This window comes from Astatotilapia calliptera, chromosome 18 (assembly GCF_964374335.1).
Source record: "Astatotilapia calliptera chromosome 18, fAstCal68.1, whole genome shotgun sequence".
NCBI lineage: Eukaryota > Metazoa > Chordata > Actinopteri > Cichliformes > Cichlidae > Astatotilapia > Astatotilapia calliptera.
Window position 1 is genome coordinate 36,837,392 of NC_137439.1, and position 25,130 is coordinate 36,862,521.

Here is a 25,130-nt window from a genome sequence, read left to right on the forward strand (position 1 = left end):
GGACCTTCCTTAAACAGCCTGATGATACAGTTTATCCAATGAAGTTTGTTGCTGATTAATATTTTTCCAGCAGTTCTGACGATCCTGTTCAGTTTGTTCTTAATTGCCCGATACGTAAAGCTATTAACGACTTCTGGTGACTGACTTTAAAATAGAGCACTTTAAAGGAATTTAGTTACCCAAAGTGCTTTCCAGTTAGAAGACGGCGACAATAAAATACACAAACACATATCAAATAAAGAAGACAAAAAATACAAAACAGAAAAATAAAAACACAAAATGTACAATACATAAACATAAGTCTTAAAAAGGGTACAAAAGATTAAAATTGATGAAAAAACTGACTAAAACTACCTGGACGCTAACAGTAGTACTCACATTGAAATCCAAAGGCTTTTTTTTTAACCTCCTATGACCTGGCGTCCACATATGTGGGCATCACATTTTGGGACATCTAGACCAAAATACTTAATTTTTCTCTACAAGGGCCTGATATCCACTCACGAGGACATTATACTGCCACTGTGCTATCAAAATTTGAAACAAATGTCCTCATATGTGGATCTCATTTTTCTCAAAAACAAAAATTAGGTAAAAAAAAAAAAAAGAATTGGTAATTCTTTGTTTTTACATTCTTTAGGTCCCAATCAACCCAAATAGCAAAGAAAAATTAAAAATGCATGCCATGAAAGAGTTTGGGTCTTTGGAGGTTAAACATGATTTAAAAACTGCAACTGCTGGGGCCAATCTAACAGGAACAACCCATTCCACAATCTGGGGACCAACAGTAAACTCTCAATCCACCCAGTGTTTCAGTCTCCACACAGGGACAGCAAGTATAATGAAGCACAAACATAATGAGGTACATTTAAAGTTTGCTGAACAACATTTAGACAAGCCTGGGAAAAACTGGGAGAGTAGAGTCTGGTCACATGAGACCAAAACTGACCTCTGGATGCCAGAATACACCCCATGTTTGGAGGTGAACGGCACTGCACCCCCAAAACACCAAATGGTGTGGGGCTGTTTTTCAGCATACAGCACTGTGATTCAAATAATTAAAGGATGAGTGGAAAAATGTCCTGAGAGTCTTGATAAAAACCTGCTGCCACCTACCAGGATGATGAAGATGAAACGAGGGGACAGTGATGCCAAACACAGCCAACAAACTCGGTTAGTTTCAGAGAGACAAACCAAAGCTGCTAGAATGACCCGGAACCTTCTGGACTGTGTGGCAGCACGGGTAAAATCACACCTGTCACTGTGACTAGTTTCTGCATACAGCAGGCGTATTGAAGCCAACAAACGCTTTTGTACGACGTATTGAATCCATTTCAGTAAACATGTTCGATACTGGTTCCCTCTGTCATTTCTCATCATTGCACATCATTTATGGACATCTATGGTTTGATTTTTTTTTTCTTTTTAGCATGTGGGGATTGGATGGGTTGTTGACAACATCTATTGAAAATTTAATGTCAATAGCACTTTTATAAGTATAAAAATTGGTGATGTGTTCAATACTAATTTTACCCACTGTATATTACAGATATGTATTGCTGTCTGATACGGTTCATCCAAGAAATATATGCTGTAGTTTAACTGAGTGAAACCCATGCATCCCATTATTGTGTTCCTTAGCACCCATACAGTTTACGGATGCAACTTGCTGACCAAGTTTAAAACTTAATAAATATGAGACGATGGGATGGCCCAGACAGTATAAAAGAGGGATATGCAGCTTCTAGGCATGAAGAGTGAAGCCAACACACACGTGTCTTAAACTCACATTCTCTTTAGAAACCGCTCTCTGGTTGTATAGATGTCCATGGGAAAATGTCTCTCAGCCCTCTGTATCTATGACCTTTAGTAAACATTTTCCTGTTGAGTTTGTGGGTCCAGCTTGGGGTCATATTCCACAGAGCATTGAGTCCCTTTTTGTGAATAAGAGTAATTTTCTTATTATGACCATCTTTTATTTATAGTCGGAGGATCTGACTCAAAAAATAAATGCTCTGTATGGACCACAGCTGTTACTGAGAAACTACTGCATACTGTAAAATGCTCTAATTAAGTTTCCGTTAGTTACCTGTAGTTAGCCTAGTAAATGAACAAAGTTCAGACAAAAATAAAATTTTGAGATCTACTCTTGCAGCAAACCATCTGTTTGAATTAGACAGTAGTTCAAGAAGCTGATGTTTTTAGCCACACTGTGATAAACAAGCAGGAAAGCTGAATGGGGGAAGCGGCAGAACAGCCCAAACACTGAACCACCGAAGACAAAAGACGCTTTTTCATTTGGCTTCAAACATAAAGCACACATCATACAGGGCATGTTTGAACGTATATGACACCAGTTATTGCGGGAGAGCTTCAACAGCTAGTGTTACATCTGCTTTGATCATAAGCAACATTTAAGTCACTTCACTGCTGTCTGTTTGCCGTCTAATGTGAACAGTGTTGAGCAGTTTTATGGCTCTTTACAGTCCAACGCGGATACGTCGAGGGGAACCCTGACTTCCCCGGACTGGGGAAGACTTATCTTCCCATCCGCCTGTACGGGGAAGCTCGACGTCAGAGAGCGCATTGCCATGTTACTAATAAACCGACTCGGAGGATGGCATCAATTACGAACTTGATACGAAAACTGGTGATAAAACCGTGAATTACCAAGACCCCCTTCATAACGTCTGAACAGACACAGAATTGATCGGAATGAAGTGAACGGCGACGACCCGAGTTATTTACCTTAACGGGCCAGCTGTCCGTTAGCGGGAAAACCGGGAGATGAAGCAGGAGAATTGAGCAAACCGGGAGAGTTACGATTCCTTTAGCGAACATAGTCCATTCATGTCAGGGACCTACAACACTTCCCCTCCCTCCTCGTTACCTCCGGACCCTCCTCGCTCCTCTCCTTGTGCCCCACTTCGACCCCCCCTCCCCCCCCCCTCCCCCCTTTGAAGTAGCTACGCCTTCTGCTCTCACTTGCACGCACGCATGTGCACACTCATCTGCTTGCCCGGATAGCACAACTCTTGACCGCTACATGACATGAAGGCAGGGGCGTTTCCATGAAATATAAGTCGGGGTGGCACAGGGAACCTAAAAAGCGAGGAAATGCAGATATCTGGTTTGGAATAATACAGTGTAACAATGTATCCAGAGGACCGTGGATGCACTATTCTGGGTTTTCTGCAAATTAAGCAGATAATTACCTTTTCTCTTTGACAGCTCTTCTCTCAGTTACAGCTGCTTTGGTGTTAATGAAATTAACAGGCGCACTACAGTGACAACCCCCAAAACAGGAGTGTGGGGGGCCATTGACAGTTTTTCCCTTCTCATCTTTTCTGACTGTTTTGTCACTAGTTATCCATTTGGTTATGGTCATTGTTGCTACTGGCTGCATTAGGTGAGCCTCCAGAGGTTGCAAAAATAGTCCAACTCTGCCTGGATGGCGCATCAATATGTGCCGCTGACACAAGGCTTGTCTCTCATCACAGTCAAGAGCATAGGAGAAAATCCAGGAGACAGCCAGTTACTCCAGGAGAGCTGAACAGGGCAGTCAAAGGCTACGTTCACACTGCAGGCGAAAACGCATCAAATCCGATCATGGTGTGACAGTGTGAACGGCACAAATCCGATATTTTCAAATCCAACCTGGGTCACTTTCGTATGTGGTACCGAATCCGATACATATCTGATGTTCTAGAAAGCATCTGCTGTTTGATGGTCTTGTCGCATTAAATCCGTCTTTTATGTCACTGACACGAGACAAAACGCCAATTATCTCCGCCGGAGAAGCGCCCGATAAGACATCGTGAACGCTTCCTGGCCATCCAGTGTAGATGTTAGTGAAACTGTTTGGAAGACAACGTTGGAGAAACGTGAACATTTTATTTGTACTGTATAATCTGCAGATTCTGACAGAAATCTGCAGCTATCCTTTGAAGCACCGCTCCTCTAAGACAGCAATCAGGATCATTATTAGGCCAAATGTAATGTCCGTCAGTCAAACAATACTGTTTGCTCTGGGTCCAAACAGAGCGCGTTCTGTGTGATGCCTTCTTTTGCACATGCGGCCGCTTTGAAGGTTCACACTAGAGCGCGTTTGCTGTCACTTTTTATTTGTCGTGTGAACAAGCAGACAAAAAAATTGGATTTGATCAAACAATTGGAATTGAGCATTAAGACCTGCAGTGTGAACGTAGCCAAAGGTCCTTACCTCATCAGCAGGACCTTCCTGCTTCCTTGTGCAAGGAGAAACAGAACCAGCACTCCCAGTCCTACAAAATTACCTCCAGCAGGCACTGGCATGAATGTCTCTGACCAAACAATGTGGCAGACATAGAAGGGTCTGCAGAAGCTGTGGAGAACAACCTGCTGCCTGTAATATCATTCAGAATGACTGGTTTGATGGTGGGTCGGTGATGCTCTGGGGAGGCCATGGAGAGACGCAGAGCTCTACAGGCTAGCACGCTGACTGCTATTAGCTATTGTGATCTCTACTTTCAAGATTAGGTTTCAAACTTTCCTTTTTGCTAAAGCATATAGTTAGGGCTGGACCAGGTGACCCTGAATCCTCCCTTAGTTATTCTGCAATAGGTGTAGGCTGCCGGATATTCCCATGATGCACTGGGTGTTTCTTCTTCACTCACTATGTGTTAACAGACCTCTCTGCATTGAATCATATCTGTTATTAACCTCTGTCTCTCTTCCACAGCATGTCTTTATCCTGTCTTCCTTCTCTCACCCCAACCAATCACAGCAGATGGCCCCGCCCCTCCCTGAGCCTGGTTCTGTTGGAGGTTTCTTCCTGTTAAAAGGGAGTTTTTCCTTCCCACTGTCGCCAAAGTGCTTGTTGGGGTTTTCTCTGTATGTATTACTGTAGGGTCTACTTTACAATATAAAGCACCTTGAAGTGACTGTTGTTGTGATTTGGCGCTGTGTAAATAAAAATGGACTAAAAATCCTTGGACCCATTGTCAGACCCTAAGCTGGTGTGGTGGGTCCTGGATTCCTCCTAGTGCACAACCAGTGTGGGACTAACGTGTTATTAAGTAACGCGTTACAGTAACTACGTTATTATTCTGGTAACGAGCACGGTAACTAATTATTATGCCAAAATCAGGAACGCGTTAATCGTTACTGGGATTTAGATAGGCTCGTTATTCGTTACTTTGTGTGGTGGCTATCACGGAGCTTCCACAGATTCAGTAACATTAGCAAGTGGTGGAGGCCAGCAGGTGGAGGAGGGAAAGGGGACGCAGGAGGAGGAGAGACCCGAGGCGGCCGCCGGTCCGAGTATCAGGTGAACTGAACTTCAGGTAAGAAGTTATGACCTGCAGTCTATCTGGGTCAGATATAAACCAAGTTCAGGTGGAGTTTATTTTCGTTGTGCTGACTTTTTACAGTCAGTTACAATAACTCGTACTGCTACTAGCTAGCATGACGGAGTTTCCATACAGCTGGGTGGTGCTATGATGTTACTGATAGTGAACTTTATTTTATTCATAAGGTTAGTTAGTAGATTTGCCAACCGTCCCCAAAAACACAGAATCATCTCGTATTCAGAGAAAATATTACGCGTATTGAGCTGAGAAGGAACACAGTTTGTCCCGGACTTCAGCTAGAAGGGAAAAAGACACAAAGCTGGAGTTATTCTGTGTCTTTGCTGCACAGCTGCCTCTTCTCTCTCCCTCTCTCTCCTGTTGCTACTTCAGTCATGAAACTGATCAGTGATCAGCTGATCGGCTTTTCTCTCTTGTTTGTTTATCGCCCACTTTGCGCCAGAAAGAGGAAACCAGCGGATGTCGCGCTAAACAACAGCAGCACGTTTAAGCTTGATCAGTTATTGTTAGAATGTATTTAATATTACTTTCTAGTATCAGCTGATGTTTTCTGGAGCCACAGCTGTAAAGCTGCTGGTCATGATGTCGGTTTGGATATGTGGTGAGAGGGAAACATGAAGATGAAACCAGGAGATGTCCTTACTGAATCATCAGAGCTGAACAGGTGATGGAGAAACAGGTTTACCTTTTAGTTAACATGAATGAGTTGAAGTTATCAACTGTTTCTGAGAGATAAATAACCCCAGGATCCTTTTTTTATGTAGCTGACAGCTGGTAACTGTGCAGGGGCGGGTCTAGGAAAGTGTTGCCAGGGGGCCAGATAGGGCATTAACAGGGAGAGGTGGGCACAAAGAAATACTTTTCTTTCTTATTCGCATTTAAAATGTCTACCTTTTAATAAATAATTATCTGAATCTTACAACAAACGATTGATAGATTGATACATATATACCAACAAGACAGTGCACATCAAAGTCAAAGTCAAAGTCAAAGTCAACTTTATTTGTCGATTCTGCCACATGTACAGGACATACGGAGAATAGAAATTGCGTTACTCTTCACTCCCTAGATAAATAGCAAATGAACATTTAAATATATTTAAATATAAAAGTGATTAAAAAATGCAAGTAAAATAATTAAAAAGTAAAAATTTAAATAAATACAATTTTACATATAACAAGAAAGCTATATAATATACAATATAATGGGTAAGTGACATTGAGTGTAAACCAGGCAGAGTAGTGCAAATAGGCAAATAGTGCAAATGGAGATTTGGTAATGTACGGTAAGAGAAAGTGTAACAACAAAGTCTTATGAGGTAATGGCAGTCCAATGCTCCACAAAGTGACTGGTAACTGGTGCAGGCCAGTGAGTGAGTCAGAGAGTGTGTGTGTTTGTGTGTGTGTGACAGAGTTCAGTGAGACCGTGGAGGAGAGAGGGGAGAGGGGGCAGAATCGGGAGGGAGTTAAGCTTCCTGACAGCCTGATGGATGAAGCTGTCCTTCAGCCTGCTGGTCCTGGCCTGGAGACTCCGCATCACTGTCACAACAGCATTTGTTTTCATTCAAAGGCTTTATGATGTTTCCTATAATGGTGGGCCAGTCCAGCCCTGTATGCAGCTCATCTGCAGTCTGGTGTTACCTACATCTTCCTATTCAGAAGGCAGAATTTCCGAGTTCTGAGTACAATCGAAAGCACCACGACTGCAGTTTTTGTGTTGGATGTAAAAAGCACACATGACGCTGTGACGCAGGCTAGAATCATGGCAGCAGTCAATGACGGTCCAGGCGTGGGATTTCTCTTGTGGAAATGTGCACATTATCTTTTCCTTTCTATTGGTAGGTGGCACAGTGCACTGTGGCAAGTAAGCAAGCTAGAAGACTGGCAGTCTGGCTGGGTATCCCGTTAGCAACACGTTAACAAGAGAATTCTGAGTAAAGCCAAAGTTACTTTCCCTAGTAACTAGTTACTTTGAAAATAACGAGTAACTTGAAGTAACTGAGTTACTTTTGATAGAAGTAACTAGTAATGTAACTAAGTTACTAATTTAAAGTAACTTACCCAACACTGTGCACAACAATACCAGTGCTCTTGTGGGAGAGTGGAGGTGGAGGTGATGCCCTGGTCCAGATTTGGGAGGTAATCCCCCAGAACACCATCCACTCATCATTCCACTTTGATTTTTAGGGTGTCCTTAAATTCAGCCCTCTGTAGGTTGATTTGCCTTAGCATCCTTTCCTTACTAACACATTACCTAGTCCACATCAGTATAGATATTACTATTTCAGTTTGGTTTTTTTTACTGTTATTATTTTGGTGTCATTTGTAAAAAGTACTTTTATACCTTGCCGTTCGTTGAAAATAAATGAAATTTCATTATGTCTACTGTCTTATATTAACTAAATGAACTGAAATGAAGTATTATTGTAGGGTCTAGCTTACAATATAAAGCACCTTGAGGTGACTGTTGCTGTTAATTGGCGCTGTATAAATAACACTGAATTGAAGAAAATGTCTGACGCTGTTGGCCTGAAGCAGAGTCCTACCAGGTCTCCAACAGAAACTGTGATGTCCTGCAGCACAGACAACAGTGTAGGTAATTTTCTCCTTCATTCACAGCAAAGGTTTCCATGTGTCCTGCCCCCTGAGCACTCTATCCAAGCTGCACGTAAACCAAACAGTTCTGACGGTGCATGTGAAGTGGACTATTGGATGATTTTACATAGTTTGACTTTACATAATTGGTCCCTGTTGTTTTCCAGCGCTCGTGCTTAAAAGGGCTTCTTTATGGTTATTTATTACTTTTTAATGTGTAATGAAGGTCTTCTTCATTGCTTGGCTAGATTAACATACATGAGTAATCATGACATTTGTGTAAAAGATGACAGTCATAGAAGAAGTCTGACGTGTTTTTATTGGTTATTTGTCTTCAGGTTTTTCTTGTTGGCAGTCCTTCAGTGAGTGCTGGTTAATGTCTGCCTAGGTGGGAAATATTACTTTAATATTTACCTGATGTGCATATAGGTAGGAGGGCCAAATTATATCCTAACTGAGTATTCTGGTGACAAGATTGTGTCTCACGTACATTTTCTCCCTGCAGAAAATCCCTGCAGTTTTTAGTTTGGTTTAGCACGTAACCCCAGATGAGGTTATGGTCGAGGGCCAGTTAGCAACAGCGCACTGACATCAGAGGCTGCTGGAACCATGTCCCACCACTGGGCTGCATCGCTTTATTATGTGTTATGGTTTGGCATTGTTAATGTTGGTGAATAAACACATGGTCGGTTTACAGCTCATCTCTGCCTCAAGCCTCCTGTTTTAGCCCCCTAACATGCTTACAATTAGCGATGCTCTTCTTGGCTGTCTTTTAGCATCTCTGTGATCATTTTGTTCCTACTTGTCAACATTTTGGTGTCATTTTGCACTTTTTCCCCTCGTTTTTTTTAATCATCTGAAATAGATCCGCCTCAAGGCATGTCCTGATATCCTGACATCCACGACTCATGCCACATCTAAGGTTGTGTGTGGTCATAAAATACACAGTGTGTGGATGTTGAAAGTCCCCATAGCTCATGCAAATCGGTGTTAACCAGTCCATTCACTGATACCACACATAAGAATGGGTACAAACAACACAACTAGTGCCTTATTTTCTCAGTGTTCCTCAAAGGTGTAGTTTGTGTATTTTATATCTACATATTATTTTTTCTAATATTTACTTTAGTTATCTGAAACAATAATTAAAAACCATTCAATTACTCTCCTTACTTTTTCTTGTCTTTTCACAGTTCCTATCAGTCTCTTTCTCTTCGTACCAGCTGGGTGTGGCCAATCCCTCTAACACCATACACTATGTGTGAGAAAGCAAAAGACGTATTATGCAATATATCACAACTTATACAGTCATTTCAACCTGCTTCACACTAAAGCATAGTAATTTAAAAGGTATTTAAACAATTATTTTATTAACATAGACATGAGCATAGTTCCCATACTGGCAAACTGCCCTGCAAATCAGTGACAGGCTAACCTCAAGCACTGATGTCCTCTAGTGGCAGTGATTAAAAACTACGTTCCAGTACAATAATTAAAGACTCTGATGTGTGGCTGACTGTGAAGCAGACAGAAAAATGCATCCTTATCAGAGTGTTTCTGTCTGACTTTGTGTGTATTTCTGATCATTTGGTGTAAAAATACCACCCCTGGACAGACCGAGGGTTTCCCTAACACAATACCCTCATTTCTTCCATAGCGTCTCATCATCATGTTGAGATGCATGTATCTGCTCATTGGATTGGTTCATACCCACAGCTCAAAATATAAAAAGGAAAACTATTTGTGGCTTTTGTGCTGGTGGTAACCAGACATAGAAGTTGAATGAACAAGTCAAGACTCAAATCTGTTTCTGATGGGAAAACAGAAAAGTGTGGAAGTCCACGTCTGCCACTGAAAAGAGAAAAGAAACTGGCACAATAATGAAACACCTCTTAAAATGATTGTTTATTGTTTGTTTGTTAATTTTATTTCAATCATGTAAACAATATTCAGAAGTTCATTTAGCAAAGAAAAGAAAAAATCTATACAAAATAAAGAAACATACATTTTTCAATTGGCTTCACCTGTTCTGATTCAGTTACATATGGAAAAGGAGTTTATGTTTAAGTTTTCATAATCAGCACTTTGTGCTGTGTTATAAGGAAATCTCTAAATTATTCTTTAAAATGATGACATTATGATGACATTGTGAATAAGAAACACTTTGTGTTATATTAACATACACATCTTTATAATGACTTTTTTTAAAAACTGCCAGGGCTTCGATATTATTATGTTTGCACTGGAAGGTGTCTGGATAATGGCTGCACACAAGCGTCACAGGTTCCTTCTCACACAGCAGCTCTGTTTCCCAGCTTGCATGCCAAAGTGTACGTGGGCAAGATACGCAAACCTAGAGCTGCTCCCAGCGCATTCATGAGAGTGTGAATGTGTGTGAATGTTCGACAGAATCCGCTCAGGCACAGAAAAAGTCACTGAGGTTGGTGGTGTAAAGTTCAGAATAACTATATTAGAACCAATCCATTTACCACTGCACCATCCACCAGTCCAATAAAAAAAAAAAAAAAAACACTTGTTATTCAAGATTTTATATTTATGAGGTGGGTTTTTCATAATCATGATTAACTATATCATATATCAGAAACTATTTATTAATATGATGAGACTGTTACTTATAACTCATGACACACCATCCATCCATCCATTTTCATCCGCTTTGTCCGGGGCCGGGTCGCGGGGGCAGCAGACTAAGCAAAGAGGCCCAGACCTCCATCTCCCCAGCCACCTCCTCCAGCTTATCCGGGGGAACACCAAGGCGTTCCCAGGCCAGCCGAGAGATATAATCTCTCCAGCGTGTCCTGGGTCTGCCCCGGGGCCTCCTCCCGGTGGGACATGCCTGGAACACCTCACCCAGGAGGCGCCCAGGGGGCATCCTTGTCAGATGCCCGAACCACCTCAGCTGGCTCCTTTCGATGTGGAGCAGCAGCGGCTCTACTCTGAGCCCCTCCCGGATGGCCGAACTTCTCACCCTATCTCTAAGGGAGAGGCCAGCCACCCTTCGGAGGAAGCTCATTTCTGCCGCTTGTATCCGCGATCTCGTTCTTTCGGTCACTACCCACAGCTCGTGGCCATAGGTGAGGGTAGGGACGTAGATCGACCGGTAAATTGAGAGCTTCGCTTTTACACTCAGCTCCCTCTTCACCACGACGGACCGGTGCAGCGTCCGCATTACTGCAGCCGCAGCCCCAATCCGTCTGTCGATCTCCGGCTCCCTTCTCCCATCACTCGCGAACAAGACCCCGAGATACTTGAACTCCTCCACTTGGGGCAGGAACTCATCCCCGACCCGGAGTGGGCACTCCACCCTTTTCCGGCTGAGAACCATGGCCTCAGATTTGGAGGTGCTGATCCTCATTCCCGCTGCTTCACACTCGGCTGCGAACCGCTCCAGTGCGAGCTGGAGGCTCATGACACACATTTTTCCATATAATAAGACAATGGGCCATAATTAGGTGAAGCTGGCTTCCGTTAAAGTGTTTTTATTGATTTTGATGGGAGTTTGGGTGATGGGTGTGTAGCAGTGACTTCTACAGTCATTGACGTGTACAGATGTCACCTGATCAGGCTTCCAGCACAGGACTCGGTTTCCCAGGTTACGTTGCTTCTTGTGTGTCCGCCATATTGCCTTCGCCTAAACGCGCTGGCTGGATCGTCTCTTACAACTGAAAATGTAAGTATGGAAAAATGATGTTCCCAGCTGGGATCCCTGCTTCGCTCCTGTGTGGGAAGTTGTGGTTAAAAAGCTCCAGGCGTCAGTTTGTGGTTGTTTCACGCTGTTTTCTGGAGGCTGGACAGCCGCACAGCTCAGCTCAGGACAGCGGTGCTCGGCTCTTGTCTGTTGTTGTTTTCCCCTCTGTCACAGCCACAAATTACATTCGTGACTCCGTCCCGAGTATTTTATTGAATAACTCGTCGTGTAATTGTGTGTGCTATTTAAATGGAAACGAGATGAGTGTCCGCCACGATCGTGCGGTCTTTGTCACGGTCTGTGTTCAGCTCCTTTCTGGCGTTAGCGCTGCGAGGAGCAGCTAGCCTCTTCGGTAGCCCGTGGTTAGCAGCCGAGCACCGTGGGTTCATTGAAATCTGTGCTCGAAGTCTGCCCGTGAACAACAGTTGATAAGCTAACACTAATAACTTGGTGGAAAATTAATATCAGAGTCGACTCAGCTGCCTGTGCGTTTGAGAAAACCCGTTTACACGCTAACAGCCGTAGAGACCGTGTCTAATTTGAATGTGTGCTGCACACAGGGTTTTGTTTATGGACACAGATTAATGATTGCGGTACAAACACGTCATGGTAATGTACTGGTCAACGCAGCCCCCGTTTTACGTCCCATTGTACTGTGTTTATTGATATTTTATTCTTCATATGTGGAAAGGTTGTGTAGCTTGCCTTTCAAACCGCTCGTTGTGTTTTATGTGAACCACCCCCATTTTCACCTCTTTAGTGCTGGGTATCGCAATGCATTTTGGGTAGTCTTTGCCATGTTGTTATTCGGGCAAAACCAAAACAAAGACAGAGGCCAACAGGTAATAAGGAGCAAAGCTGCAAACACCCAAATGATACGCAGCAGACAAGACAGAGAAATAAGGCCAAGCAGGGAGGCACAGAAGTCTAACTTGAAACTTATTAAGGTCTCCATTATCTGCAGCAGCTATTCTTTACATTACGAGAGTACACTGTAAGACAGACACACATATATACAGTATAACATTCTGACTAGACAAACCTCTCAGACCCACAACAGAACAGCCCCATATAACACAAATAACACTGGTTTCTTGTATTATCTGTACATAGACGAACTGTTATTAGGAGTGATCCGTATGCCCAGGTTACACAACCCTGTGTGTCGTGAGCACCAAACACATCAGCTCAGTTAAGAATTAGAAATTATTTTCCATTTTTCAGTGGAGTACCACCTAATCTGCGTGGAGTCGTTATAGCGACCCCGTGATGTCATTTGTTTGCGTGAAATGTGAAATGCCTGCTGTTTGGCGTGTGACTTTTCGTCAGACACCACAGTGTTGTTTTTTGTGTGTCCTTTTCCCTTGTTGTCCACTTTCGGCTTGGATTATCGCGAAGGAGTCGTGACTCATCGAGCGACTCTATTGACCAGCCCATTGATGGCAGTCTGTTGACGACACAATTTCAGATAGCTTGGCCAAATAAGTACTAAAAAAGTATCTGGTAACAGGTTCTAACACCCAATGGAAAAGCCTAAAAACCGAGTTGAGTTGAGCCAAGCCGATTACTGGGGTATTAGTACCTGTGTGGATACCAGTGAGAAGTATACAAGGGCTTCTGTGTGTCCGAGGTGTCATGATGGTACCCACTCATAATCATTTCATAGATGGGTTTCCTTTAAGGATCACACTGAAGCGTCTAAATGTGGGTGGGCGGTATAAACGGTATACGGTAGAAACAATATGAATTTGGCCAACAGTTGAGATTTTGGCTATACCGCTCTACCGCGATAGCGCATGTTGATGTTGTCATCAAGCTGCACCTGTTTTGGTCGAAAGCGTTGCAGCGGCTGCAAACAATATCATGTGGAAATTATGCCGGGCGACAGTCATAGTGATATCTTTGACTGCCTCACACACTTCTGAGGATTTTCAAAAGTTCTTTACTGAAAAAATTGATAATATCAGAGCACATATCCCGCTCCCATCCCACGACCCTTCTGAACCACCTGCATGTTCATTCTCTCCAAATTTAAACCAGTTTCATTATCCCATCTTTCTGATATAATAATGCCAACTACGTGAAACCAACTACGTGCCCCTTGGATGTGTTACCTACGCCATTTCTCAGAGATGTGCTGAAGACAGTCGGCCCTAACATCCTCGCTATTGTAAGTGGCAGTATCTCAAATGGAACTGTTCCTCATTCGTTTAAACAAGCTGTTGTCCAGCCGTTTCTAAAAAAACCTGGTTTGGACCCGTCAGTTCTTGGCAATTTTAGACCAATCTCTAAGCTGCTATTTTTGTCTAAGGTTTTCGACAACTTCAGTAACCCTACAAACGTCGCTGCTGTTTAGTTTTCTGTCCTCATTTATGTTGGAAGTGATAGCAGAGCTGTACGTTTTAATTTTCTCAGCTAGCGAGCTAACTTCCTGCTAACTTCTAACTCCGTTGAATTTAATAAATTGTGTTTTCCTGGATGTTAAACTTAATTGTTACACCTGGTAAAGCAGCAACGCTGATAATTTTATTACAGATGAAAGAATTTAGACAGTTTGTAACTCTCAGTGATGCCGCAGTGTTTGTTTGACTTTGGGACCTGAAAAGGACGGAGTTTTGGACCCAGATTACTCCGCGAGGCTCCTGATTACGGCAGCCGTAATACTCCGACAATCCATCAAGCGGTGCGGCTTCGTAGCAACCAAAGTCGTACTAAAACATTTTGACAGATTTCTGTAGCACATAAAATCGGTTCGAGGTCAGTAAGCACAACCAGAATTCATACATAAGGTGCACCGGATTATAAGGCACACTGTCGATTTTTAAAAAATTAAAGGATTTTAAGTGCGCCTTATAGTGCGGAATATACAGTATACAGAAGAAAAGAATATATCGTGAGATATATTGTTACCGTACATGCTTCAAATTATACCGCGATATGGATTTTAGGCCATATCGCCCAGCCCTACGTCTAAATAAAACAAGACCATAAAGCTTCCTAACAACCCTATTACATCTAAAGAGTTACATTTGTTAAAATGATAACATGACAATGAAATACTGTTGAAGGCGATGTTTCCAACTGCTATCCAAGAAATGCATTTTACTGGTGCAGTGACTTTAGCTGCTTCAGTCTGCAAAGTATAAAAACCTCTTAGTCCTTTCCATGAATGGAGACTATAAAGAGAGCGCGAGAGAGACGAGTCCCTCCAAGAGTCCTGAATTAAAGTCTGAGAGAAGTCAGCACCCACAAGTTTAAAACAATATTTTAATCTGCATGTCTGCCTGTCAGCGACACCTGAATATTCCCAATGAGGCACAATAAAGGATATTCCTATTCTGTTCTGAGCTTAGATGGGGATTTTATAAAATAGACACTGTAAACACATTGTTTTCTAATTCTATATAAACTTACTGGCAGCTTAATTTACTATGAAAGGTATAAGTAAATAACTATAATAGAAAAAAAGTACAGAGTAAGACCCTGGATCAGTGTGATGTCTCTGACAGTGCTGTGTTTCATCCAGTCGGACAAACTGGGTGAGAAGCTGGACTGTGTCAGATGCCAGCGCTAACACTAATGTCAGTGCGTTTATGGTAAAAAGTTTTGCTGCTGCTCATGAGGAATGAAGGGTTTGTGCGTCCGTGTTGACTTCTGCATTAATCGCAGCGCTGATGTGCTAAAGCAAGCTTTGAAGGAAACAAATCGTGGCTTCCTGTGCGCTGTGAATCCAGCACGGTGAACAGAGGTCAGCGGGCAGTGAGACCTTTTGGTCTTCTGCTCTCTGATTGGCTGACTTCCAGTCCCATTCCCTTTCCGCCCAACCCCCCACACCCCCCACCAACCCGACTCCCTGTCCACCAGTTTTTTGTCTTTCTTTCTGGTTGTTCTCTTTTTTGGATTTTTGGTTCATTGCTGAACTTTTATTTTACTCATTGACATTACAGGTTACATGTTTATGTGTGACAATAGAAAGTGTGCTGTGCTTACCATTAACTTGGAGTGAATAACTCGTTATCATTGATTTGCAGAAGAGTCTCCATTTTTCCTTTCTGTTTTTCAGAGTTTCAGTGATGACTCAAACAGTTCAGACCAATGGGGTCCAACCCCTCAGCAAGACTTGGGAGCTGAGTCTGTACGAGCTACAGAGGACTCCACAGGTAATCACTAACACCACCTCATCATCAGTCAGCCTGTGGCACGGCTGTGTTTGTGATTGTTAGGCCTGGTTCGTCTTGGTGCTAACCTCAGTCTGTGTGTTTGCTTCTACCACAGGAGGCTATCACAGATGGCCTGGAAATAGCGGTGTCACCCAGGTCCTTGCACAGTGAACTTATGTGTCCTATCTGTCTGGACATGCTGAAGAACACGATGACTACCAAAGAATGTTTGCATCGCTTCTGTGCTGATTGCATCATCACAGCTTTGAGATCTGGGTGAGTGCACGGGAACACCTGAGTAGAGCAGGGCGATATGGCCAAAAATATTTATCACGATATATATTTGAAAATTTGCGATAACGATATAACTGACGATATAATTGATGCGAGACAAAATACAACTCCACAACATTACTAGCGCAAAAAGACAACCTTCCATTTATTTTCACTTAAACAAGAAGCTGGTTTTTATGTACATTAAAGCTTTATAAAAATGTAACAGTGCAAATGCAAATTCCTTGCTGAAAGTTTAACCCAAAGGCATTTCCAGTAGAAATGGGCTGACATATCCTGAGCATAACCATGTATAATATCCACTGAAGTTAAAAAGAGGTGCTTTGCAACATTAAACTGCAGTGTGCAGTACGTATTTTTCGGACCATAAGGTGCACGGGATTATAAGGCACATTAAGCGAAACAAAGCAGTCAGATAAATCAAACTTTATTAAACTCATTCTTCTTGCTTCCTCCACTTCTGTACCATTGATTCATTAATGTTGAATTCTCTGCAGCTGCTCTATTCCCATGTTGTTGCAGTATATTAATGACTAACCTCGTATTGTGGATGGATTATCTCAGTTGTTCTCCTGACTGAAGTTTGGTCCGTTTACAGCATCCTGCCATGCGATTGCATTTGTCTCTAACCATGAGGAACCTTCACGTGTTAGTGTTCGTCCTCCAGCTTCACTGTTTATGTTATGCTAACATAGCTGTGTCGCTAGCGATCACGTAGCACATCATTATATACCAGCTAGCCCAACTTCAGTAACCCTACAAACGTCACTGCTGTTTAGTTTCCTGTCTTCATTTATGTTGGAAGTGATAGCAGAGCTGTACGTTTGATTTTTTTCAGAAATCTCTCAGTCAGAACATGCTATATCATGCTTAGGTAACTAGCGAAACTAGCGAGCTAACTTCCGCTAGCTTCCTGCTAACTTCTAACTCCGTTAAATGTAATAACTTTTGTTTTCATGGATGCCTGGAAGTTAAACTTTATAGTTACACCTGGTAAAGCAGTAATGCTGATCGTTTTATTAAAGATGAAAGAATTTAGACAGTTTTTAACTCTAAGTGATGCTGCAGTGTTGTTTGACCTGAAGTATACAGAGTTTAGGACCCAGATTACTCCCAGATTTAAGAGCATCTTAGTCCGACAAATATGACGGCCGCTTGCATGTTCTGCAAAAAAATGTGCTTTGTCGTGTATCTGACGGACAAACACCAAACCAGTTCCACATCACTGAAGTTGCACCATTTTTACAAACCAATTCTGGTTCATCTGTTTCACTCAACAATCGGCCATGTGCGTATGAAAACAAAGGCACTGCGCATGCGCGTTTCACTCATATTCTATCGCGATATTTCATTTTCCTATCGTTGCCTAACATTATACCGGTATTACCGTGAACGGTATAATATGGCCCAGCCCTACACCTGAGTAATATGACCGTCACAGCTGGACAGAGAGGGCGGCAGTTAGGGCTGCACGATTAATCGTTAGAAAATCGCGATCTCGATTCATACTTGTGTGCGATCTCATTTCCAAATGACAACGATTTTAAAAAAAAGAAAGAAAAAAAAAATACGCCGATTGTACCGCATTTTGATCCGGGACGTAATCTGCATGAAAACAAGCGCTCACTCTTCCTGCTCAACAAATGACAAGGGTGGAGCCTTATACCACGTGATACAGAAGCTGTGCCGTGTGATGCTAAAATTAGCAGGGAAAAAACAACGGAGAGCACGTCAGGGATGACGAGAAAGTGACAGGAGAAAATCCGTCCCGGTCAACCACCCAAACACCAATAACGGGAACCTTATACAGCGCTTCCCTATACCCGTCGAACTCGCGCAGGCACAAAGAAACTACGGAGGCTATCACTTATCACCTGACCAAAGATATGGCTCCATCAACACTGTGCAAAACGAGGGATTTAGGAAAACGATCAACACCCTAGACAAACACTACACAGTGCCGTCCCGCAACTATTTTTCTATTGTTGCACTACCTGCTCTGTACACGCAGCGTCGAGCAACGGTGGAGACGGAATTTCAAGCAGTACAACATTTTGTTGTTTTTATGTTTATTTATTGTTTTTATGTTCAGTCTCAACTGTTACGAAGTTGGTGTGCAGTTAATAAGTGCAATAAATATTTATACTGGAAAAGAGAATTGTGAGAGAATCGTGATCTCAATTCTAAACCAAAAAATCGTGATTCTCATTTTATGCAAAATCGTGCAGCACTAGCGGCAGTGAAGTCACGGAGCATCTGTGCAGCCTGTCGGGAAGCCTGTGTAGCCTTCCATGATTGGTATTGGCTGAAGCGAGCTTTATTCAAAGGCCAGAGTTAACGGCCAAATTTAGCCCAGGAAATTAGTTTTAACTTTTTATCAATGAGTTGCTCTTTCCAAATCCACTCTCTCTTTTAATGGCACTAAAACATGGCTAATAAAACACATTGCACCTACCCCACAGGATATTAGCATAGTAATAATACAGCAGTGAGACTGGTTCAAAAAGCCAAAGCTTCTCACCTGAAGGTTGATGTGTGAGAGTGACCATCTTACAGTCACAGCACCTGCTTCCACTCACACTTACAGATATAGGCATTAGGCATGCAGATGCACAGTAACAGTCCGAGCATCGTCTCATGCTGATGGGCTAGCACGGCCTCAGTGTGGTATGAATTTTCCTTGTTTTTGATATGCTGTTTTCACATACTGTCACTTCGTCTGTTGTTGTTCAGGCTTTCACAGGTCATGAGTTTTGCTTTCATAACACCGATACAGACGTTAGAAAACAACTGAGATGTTGTGCATGATTACCTGTTGTTCATGTGGAAGTGGCACTGATGCCGTTTGCTGTCTCCGCAGTAATAAAGAGTGTCCTACCTGTCGTAAGAAGCTGGTGTCCAAGAGATCGCTGCGTCCAGACCCCAATTTTGATGCTCTGATTAGTAAGTGATGTCAGGAAAGTTGTGCTTTACATCCACATGTTGATGGTTTCTTATGCCTGCAGGAAGAACATTTTGTGTCATTTTCACATTACTGTGGAAGAAGAAACATGGCAGCATTTGAATAATGAAAGCAGCAACAAAGATCAATCCATAAATAAGTGAATAGATTCATCAATACACCTTTGATTCCTGTGACACGACGCCAGCAAGTGTTCAGTTACACAGCGATGTTGCTCCAGAGGTTTAAATAGTGCCAAGTGCTTATTTAAAAGTGCAACAGATGTAGGGAGGAACGAGACTTTCTGCTGCTTTGTTTTCTTTGCTCTGTACCGTCTCCCTGAGAGTAACGGCTCGTACTGCAGAAAAGATATGGGATGGATCATTAACAGTTTTATGATCCTGATGAATCTTTTTCATATCTTTACTGGAGAGACTGGTTCTTTTTGTAGTCTTCGAGCTAATTTCTCACAGAAAAACCCAACACAGCCTTTCCATTTAAAAAAAGGTATCCACATAGATGCCTGAGTATTCATATGAGCTAACCTGCTGTGTCGTACACCCATCAATCCCCACTGAGTCATGTGCACATCCTAAGGTCAAAAATCATTTCTTTAGTTTTCTCAGTTTTAAAAATCAGATGATGATGATTACAGCACAGTATGAAATCACTACAATCAACAATTCTCCAAAATCACTATTTGGTTCATACTCAAGTTTTCTGTAGAGAAACATAATACAAAATAAATGTTTTTTAAACACAGCCTTCATTAATTTATTGTAATTGGATCATTATGTAAAAACAAATTGTTATATACGTGTACTTTCAGACCTGTAAGACACAGTCTGAAAACATGTGTGTGTATATATTATACATAGTTATTTCCTGTTTATTTACGTGTGGACATGGTGCGTGAAGTCTTTTGTGGCATTTTTCTACTTTCAGGTAAGATTTACCCGAGCCGTGACGAGTACGAAGCCCACCAGGAAAGAGTTTTGGCCCGCATCAGCAAACACAACAACCAGCAAGCCTTATCCCACAGCATAGAAGAAGGGCTGAAGATACAGGCTATGACCAGGTAAAGGACGTGTACAAATGCTCCAAATACTCACATTAAACTCAGTCCATTTCAATGAATGCGAGTTACCTCTGTGTCAGACTACAGCGTGGTAAGAGACACACAGTGGAGAACGGCAGTGGAGCTGAGGATAATGGAGACTCTTCCCACTGTAGCAACGCTTCCGTCCACAGCAACCAGGTATGATGTGGTATACATGGATGCTTTCTGTGTACCGCTTAAGCCTCTTTTCCACGTGTACCTGTTTGATTCAACTGGACTCGATTTTAGGATTTTCCATTAGGTGTTATTACCTGGTACAAGCTACACGCAGAACTTTCAGGCCGTGTTGCTGTAACAACCTCACCCACATTGACTCAGCTGTAATGGAAAACAACCTAAGCCGAGTGTAGTTGATTAGGATTAGGTTGATTTGGGGTGGCTGTTACTCAGGAGGTAGAGCAGGTCACCTACTGATCGGAAGGTTGGTGGTTCGATCCCTGCCTCCTCCAGTCTGCATGTCATGTATCCTTGGGCAAGATACTAACCCCAAGTTGCTCTCCGACGCATCAATCGGCGTGTGAATGTGTGTGAATGTAGTTAGAAAGCATATAGAGAAAGTGCTTGTGAGAATGGGTGTGATTGGGTGAATGTGGCATGTTGTGTAGAGCGCTTTGAGTACTCCGGGAGAGCAGAAGAGCGCTCTATAAGAATCAGTCCATTTACCAATAGGTACTACTGGAACAGAGGCATTGGCGTCTTTGTCTTCCTTTTCTTTATTTTTCATGTAGAGCATGACTAGGGCCGGGTATCATCACTGACTTCTATCATCGAATCACAAAGTCCCCATTGATTCAGTGTTTACTCAGTCGGAAATATTATAATTCTGATCATTTACATCTCCTTACATTTATGTCTGTGTATAAAAACAAAGCTGACACTGTGAGACTTCATCAGAGCATCACAGCAGATGTCTTTGTGTCAAAGTAACTGAGGATCAAACACAGAAAAACGTGAAGAGATTTTCCTGTCCTGGCTTTTTACAGCAGATAATAGAGCTGCACAATTAATCGTTAGAAAATCGCGATCTCTATTCATACTTATGTGCGATCTCATTTCCAAATGACAACGATTTTTAAAAAAAAAAAGAAAAAAAAAGACGCCGATTGTACCGCAGTTTGATCCGGGACGTAATCTGCATGAAAACAAGCGCTCACTCTTCCTGCTCAACAAATGACAAGGGCGGAGCCTTATACCACGTGATACAGAAGCTGCCGTGTGATGCTAAAATTAGCAGGGAAAAAACAACGGAGAGCACGTCAGGGATGACGAGAAAGTGACAGGAGAAAATCCGTCCCGGTCAACCACCCAAACACCAATAACGGGAACCTTATACAGCGCTTCCCTATACCCGTCGACCTCCCGCAGGCACAAAGACATTACGGAGGCTATTGGGGTTTTTGGGGGATATTGCTAACTCCGGGTCCGATAACAGGCACCACACCCGCAGTAGATGCGCTCGGTGTGAGGTCTCGCAGCAAGCTATCAAATACGGCGCATTTCTCGGCTTTAAAAAAAACCCGTCGCCAGGTGTTTCATCAGATTCGAGGTGTTACCTCCTTTGACAGTATCAGCTTAAAGCACTTGTTGCAGGCTGCTGAGTTTGCATCTTTTGTTGTGAAGTACAGCCAGACTTTGACCGCTTCGCTTTGGGCATTTTTAATCTGTAGCTCTGCTCAAAAGAACGTACGTACCTGGGCCCGCCTACTATCCTCGGAAACGTAAAATGATTGGCTAGAATCCAAAGTGTATGACATCTCAGGGGAAAAAAAGGCACCGGCATAATGGCACCGGATACCGGTACCCATCCCTACTGGTACCAGGAGCTGTTATCTAATGGGAAACCCTGAAAAGCGTGGCGAGTCGATCCGAGTACTAATGGCAAAGAGACGAACACACGAGTGTGAGGACCACAGTGATTTTTAGGATGGGTGATCTCTCTTCATCTTTAACTGTGGTTCTGTAGGAGGCCGGGCCGAGCATCAAGCGCACCAAGACAAGCGACGACAGCGGTTTGGACATGGATAACGCTGCAGAGAACGGGGGCGGGGACTCGGTGATTGATGGTGGTGCCAGTGAAATAGAGCTGGTCTTTAGGCCACACCCCACCCTGATGGAGAAGGATGACGGTCACAACAGGTAGTCAGACATTGCTGCTGACACATCCATTTCAATATAATACACACCCTACGTTAGCTCTGAAAATCCAGTTCCTGCACATATTCACACGAGTGCTTTTGTGTCTGCACAGTGTGGAGTTTGTCCCTCGCTACATAAAGACATCCGGTAACGCCACAGTGGATCACCTGTCTAAATACCTGGCTGTGCGACTGGCTCTGGAGGAGCTGAGGAGAAACGCTGAAGCCAGTCCTGTTAATGTGGAGGCAGCTTCAGAGAAACAGTACACCATCTACATACCTACAGCTGGAAACCAGTTCACTGTGAGCACCCACACAGACACACTCAGCTTTACTAAACATATAGCTATCCTGTCTTTTTCACTGTGATCCACACAGACGTGGACTGAAGGCTGTTGTCCCACAGACTTCTGTAAGACCGGAAGACTTTTTGCACCCACAGTATGATAATCTGGTGGCCATTAGTTTTAATTTTTCCAACCCATGTTTTTCTTACAGTGTTAGGGGCTGGCACAAAAATAAAACAAGTTATATAGTATAGCATTATTATTAGTATACCAAGGTTTAGCTTTGTGGTTTTATTTTTAAAGTGGAAGAATTCATGTTGGCTGTAGTCAACGAGGCACCACACTAGGGGGCGCTAACCACTTATTCCCTTTTTTTAATCCTTGAGGAAATGATGTAAAACACTGGCACTTGGCACATTTGATGTAGACGTACGATGTTGTAAAGGGATGTGCACAAAGGTGAGACAGCAGGTTTAGCTTTTCTATGTGCAAAAACAGTTCACAGTAACAACAACAGATTCAATGGCTACATTCAAAATACTGTGTGATTCAGTGTGTTTGGGAAATGACGTGTTGAACTCTGTCCACAGGTGCTGAATGGTTCCTTCTCCCTGGAACTGGTCAGTGAAAAGTACTGGAAGGTCAACAAACCCATGGAGCTCTACTTTGCCCCTACTAAAGAACACAAGTAGACGGCCAGGAAAACACACACACACGTGCGCACACACACACACACACACACACTCAGAGGAAAATCAAATGCATGGACATGGATACCTGTGCGGCACACAGAAACAAGAGCAGAAGTGTATTTCTGAAGGAGATGACAGGGTTGACTAAAACCCTCAAAAGGACTCTTGTACATAGAAGAAACCCCTTGTTTTATATTATCTGTATCCGTGTTGTTTCTATCTTAGTATGATGTAGCAGATCAGAACAGCAGCCGACAGACTGGGCTGCTGACAGTAACTGTGGATTCTCTCCAAACAAATCCAGGGTCCATCTATAGCGTGAAGTTAAAAGCACATGGTATACTGTCTTCATCTGGATGGCCTTTAGGCCGGGACTCGTGGGTCTGTTTGACTTTGGAAACCGCCCTGCATCACATGGGTGACATGTGGCTGGGTTTAGGGCCTTAAAAACCAGGACCAGCTCTGTCCAAACAGTGTAGGAGCACACGATCACTCCCAGTGACCTCCAGGATATCAGAATGATGCGCTTTGTTAAAATGCCTGTGAACAGTTTGCCATGCATTAGTGGGCCATGTACGATGCATCTGACATGCATGGAAGTAAATAAAAGCCACAATGTGAATATGTGTTGCATTGAAATGTGTTTCTGTTAGAACACTCTTCTATATATAATTATGGCGGCACGGTGGTGCAGTGGTTAGGTCCTGAGTTCGACTCCACTGTCCAGCCTTGCTGTGTTTTGTTTGTGTGGTTCTCTCCCAGTACTCCCAGAACATCACAGTTGGTTAGGGTAACTGGTGATTGTGAATGGCCCACAGGTTTGAATGGTCGCTCGCCCTGAGACAGGCCTGTCCGGGGCGTGCCCCGCCTCTCGCCCTGTGGTAGCTGGGATACGCTCCAGCATCCCTGCAGTCCTGATAAGCGGAAGAGAATCTTGCCACGTGTGACTGTTAGTTTACGTGAAAATGGAAACAAACCAACAGATTTGGTCGTCTTGTCACGGTCACAAAGTTGACGTGTACAGCTGGTTTATGAACCCTGATTTGAGTTGGAGAATCTCAGTTGCCCTGATCTGTAGGAACAAACTGTCTTCTAATATCTGTGGCTGCTCTCTATCGCTCATCCTTTTATAAATGTCTTTTGTAACAGTATGTGTGATCGGAGGCTTGGACAGTTTGACCTTTACAGTATTTATCCTGTTTGCTGAGGGTGGCTGTCCATCACAGGGAGGTTAACTCGTTGCTCTCACAGACACATCCTGGAGAAATCTTTGATACAGTTTGTTTCATTTTCCACCCAGCAGTCAGGTTCCTGAGTGTTTGGAAGAGAAACTCCACGGAAAGGGTGATTCCTGAGTGAGTGCGAGTCTAAACGTGTACCGTAAATGTTGTGACTTTGTCAATTTGTGTTCAGACTGGTTGCCAGTTGGTACATTTCAACAAACCACAAACATGTGCAGAGTTTGAGCTGTGCTAACGTGAGCTCATGCTCGGTTGCATGGACACTACTTGTGAGTGATTACTGAAATGTGTTGATGAGAATGTGAAGGGAATAAACTGTCAGTACAGCCTGTGTCATGTCATAAACTTGTTTTCACTGATGGTGGGAAAAGGAAGTGTTCAGACACAGAACATGGAAATGACTTGGTTTCATACAAATATCATGTTTGATATCCTGTAACGTGTTTTCCGTCTGTCTTTAAAACCTGCAGCTGTTAAACAAATGGTATAGCACAATGCCATGTTTCTGATTAATGTATAGTATGGGTTATATTAGAGGAGTTGGAGAATCTGTTAATTTAAATAAATGGAAGTGCTCTGCTCACTGCAAGTCAAAATGTTATTAGAGAA

The 25,130-nt window shown here is 42.9% G+C and overlaps 2 protein-coding genes across 4 annotated transcripts in view; one reads left to right on the forward strand and one right to left on the reverse strand.

The window, feature by feature from the left end:
- The window catches only part of LOC113010989 (ADAMTS-like protein 2), a 46,917-nt gene extending 43,998 nt beyond the window's left edge, over nt 1-2,919 (reverse strand). For 2 of the 3 annotated variants that reach the window (XM_026150337.2, XM_026150339.2), the window contains exon 1: nt 2,749-2,919. In XM_026150337.2, the coding sequence (XP_026006122.2) occupies nt 2,749-2,841 (93 nt within the window). In that variant the 5' untranslated portion in view covers nt 2,842-2,919. The remainder of the gene's footprint in view (nt 1-2,748) is intronic. The other variant, XM_080292894.1, reaches the window with a different exon arrangement.
- An 8,574-nt stretch (nt 2,920-11,493) lies between these two features.
- Nucleotides 11,494-24,852, forward strand: rnf2 (ring finger protein 2). The gene is made up of 9 exons (XM_026150383.2): nt 11,494-11,633; nt 15,715-15,811; nt 15,927-16,087; nt 18,966-19,048; nt 19,992-20,124; nt 20,205-20,304; nt 22,130-22,302; nt 22,415-22,604; nt 23,179-24,852. The coding sequence occupies exons 2-9, from the start codon at nt 15,725-15,727 to the stop codon at nt 23,278-23,280; spliced, it is 1,029 nt and encodes a 342-aa protein (XP_026006168.1). The 5' UTR covers nt 11,494-11,633; nt 15,715-15,724; the 3' UTR covers nt 23,281-24,852.
- The last annotated feature ends 278 nt before the right edge of the window (nt 24,853-25,130 follow it).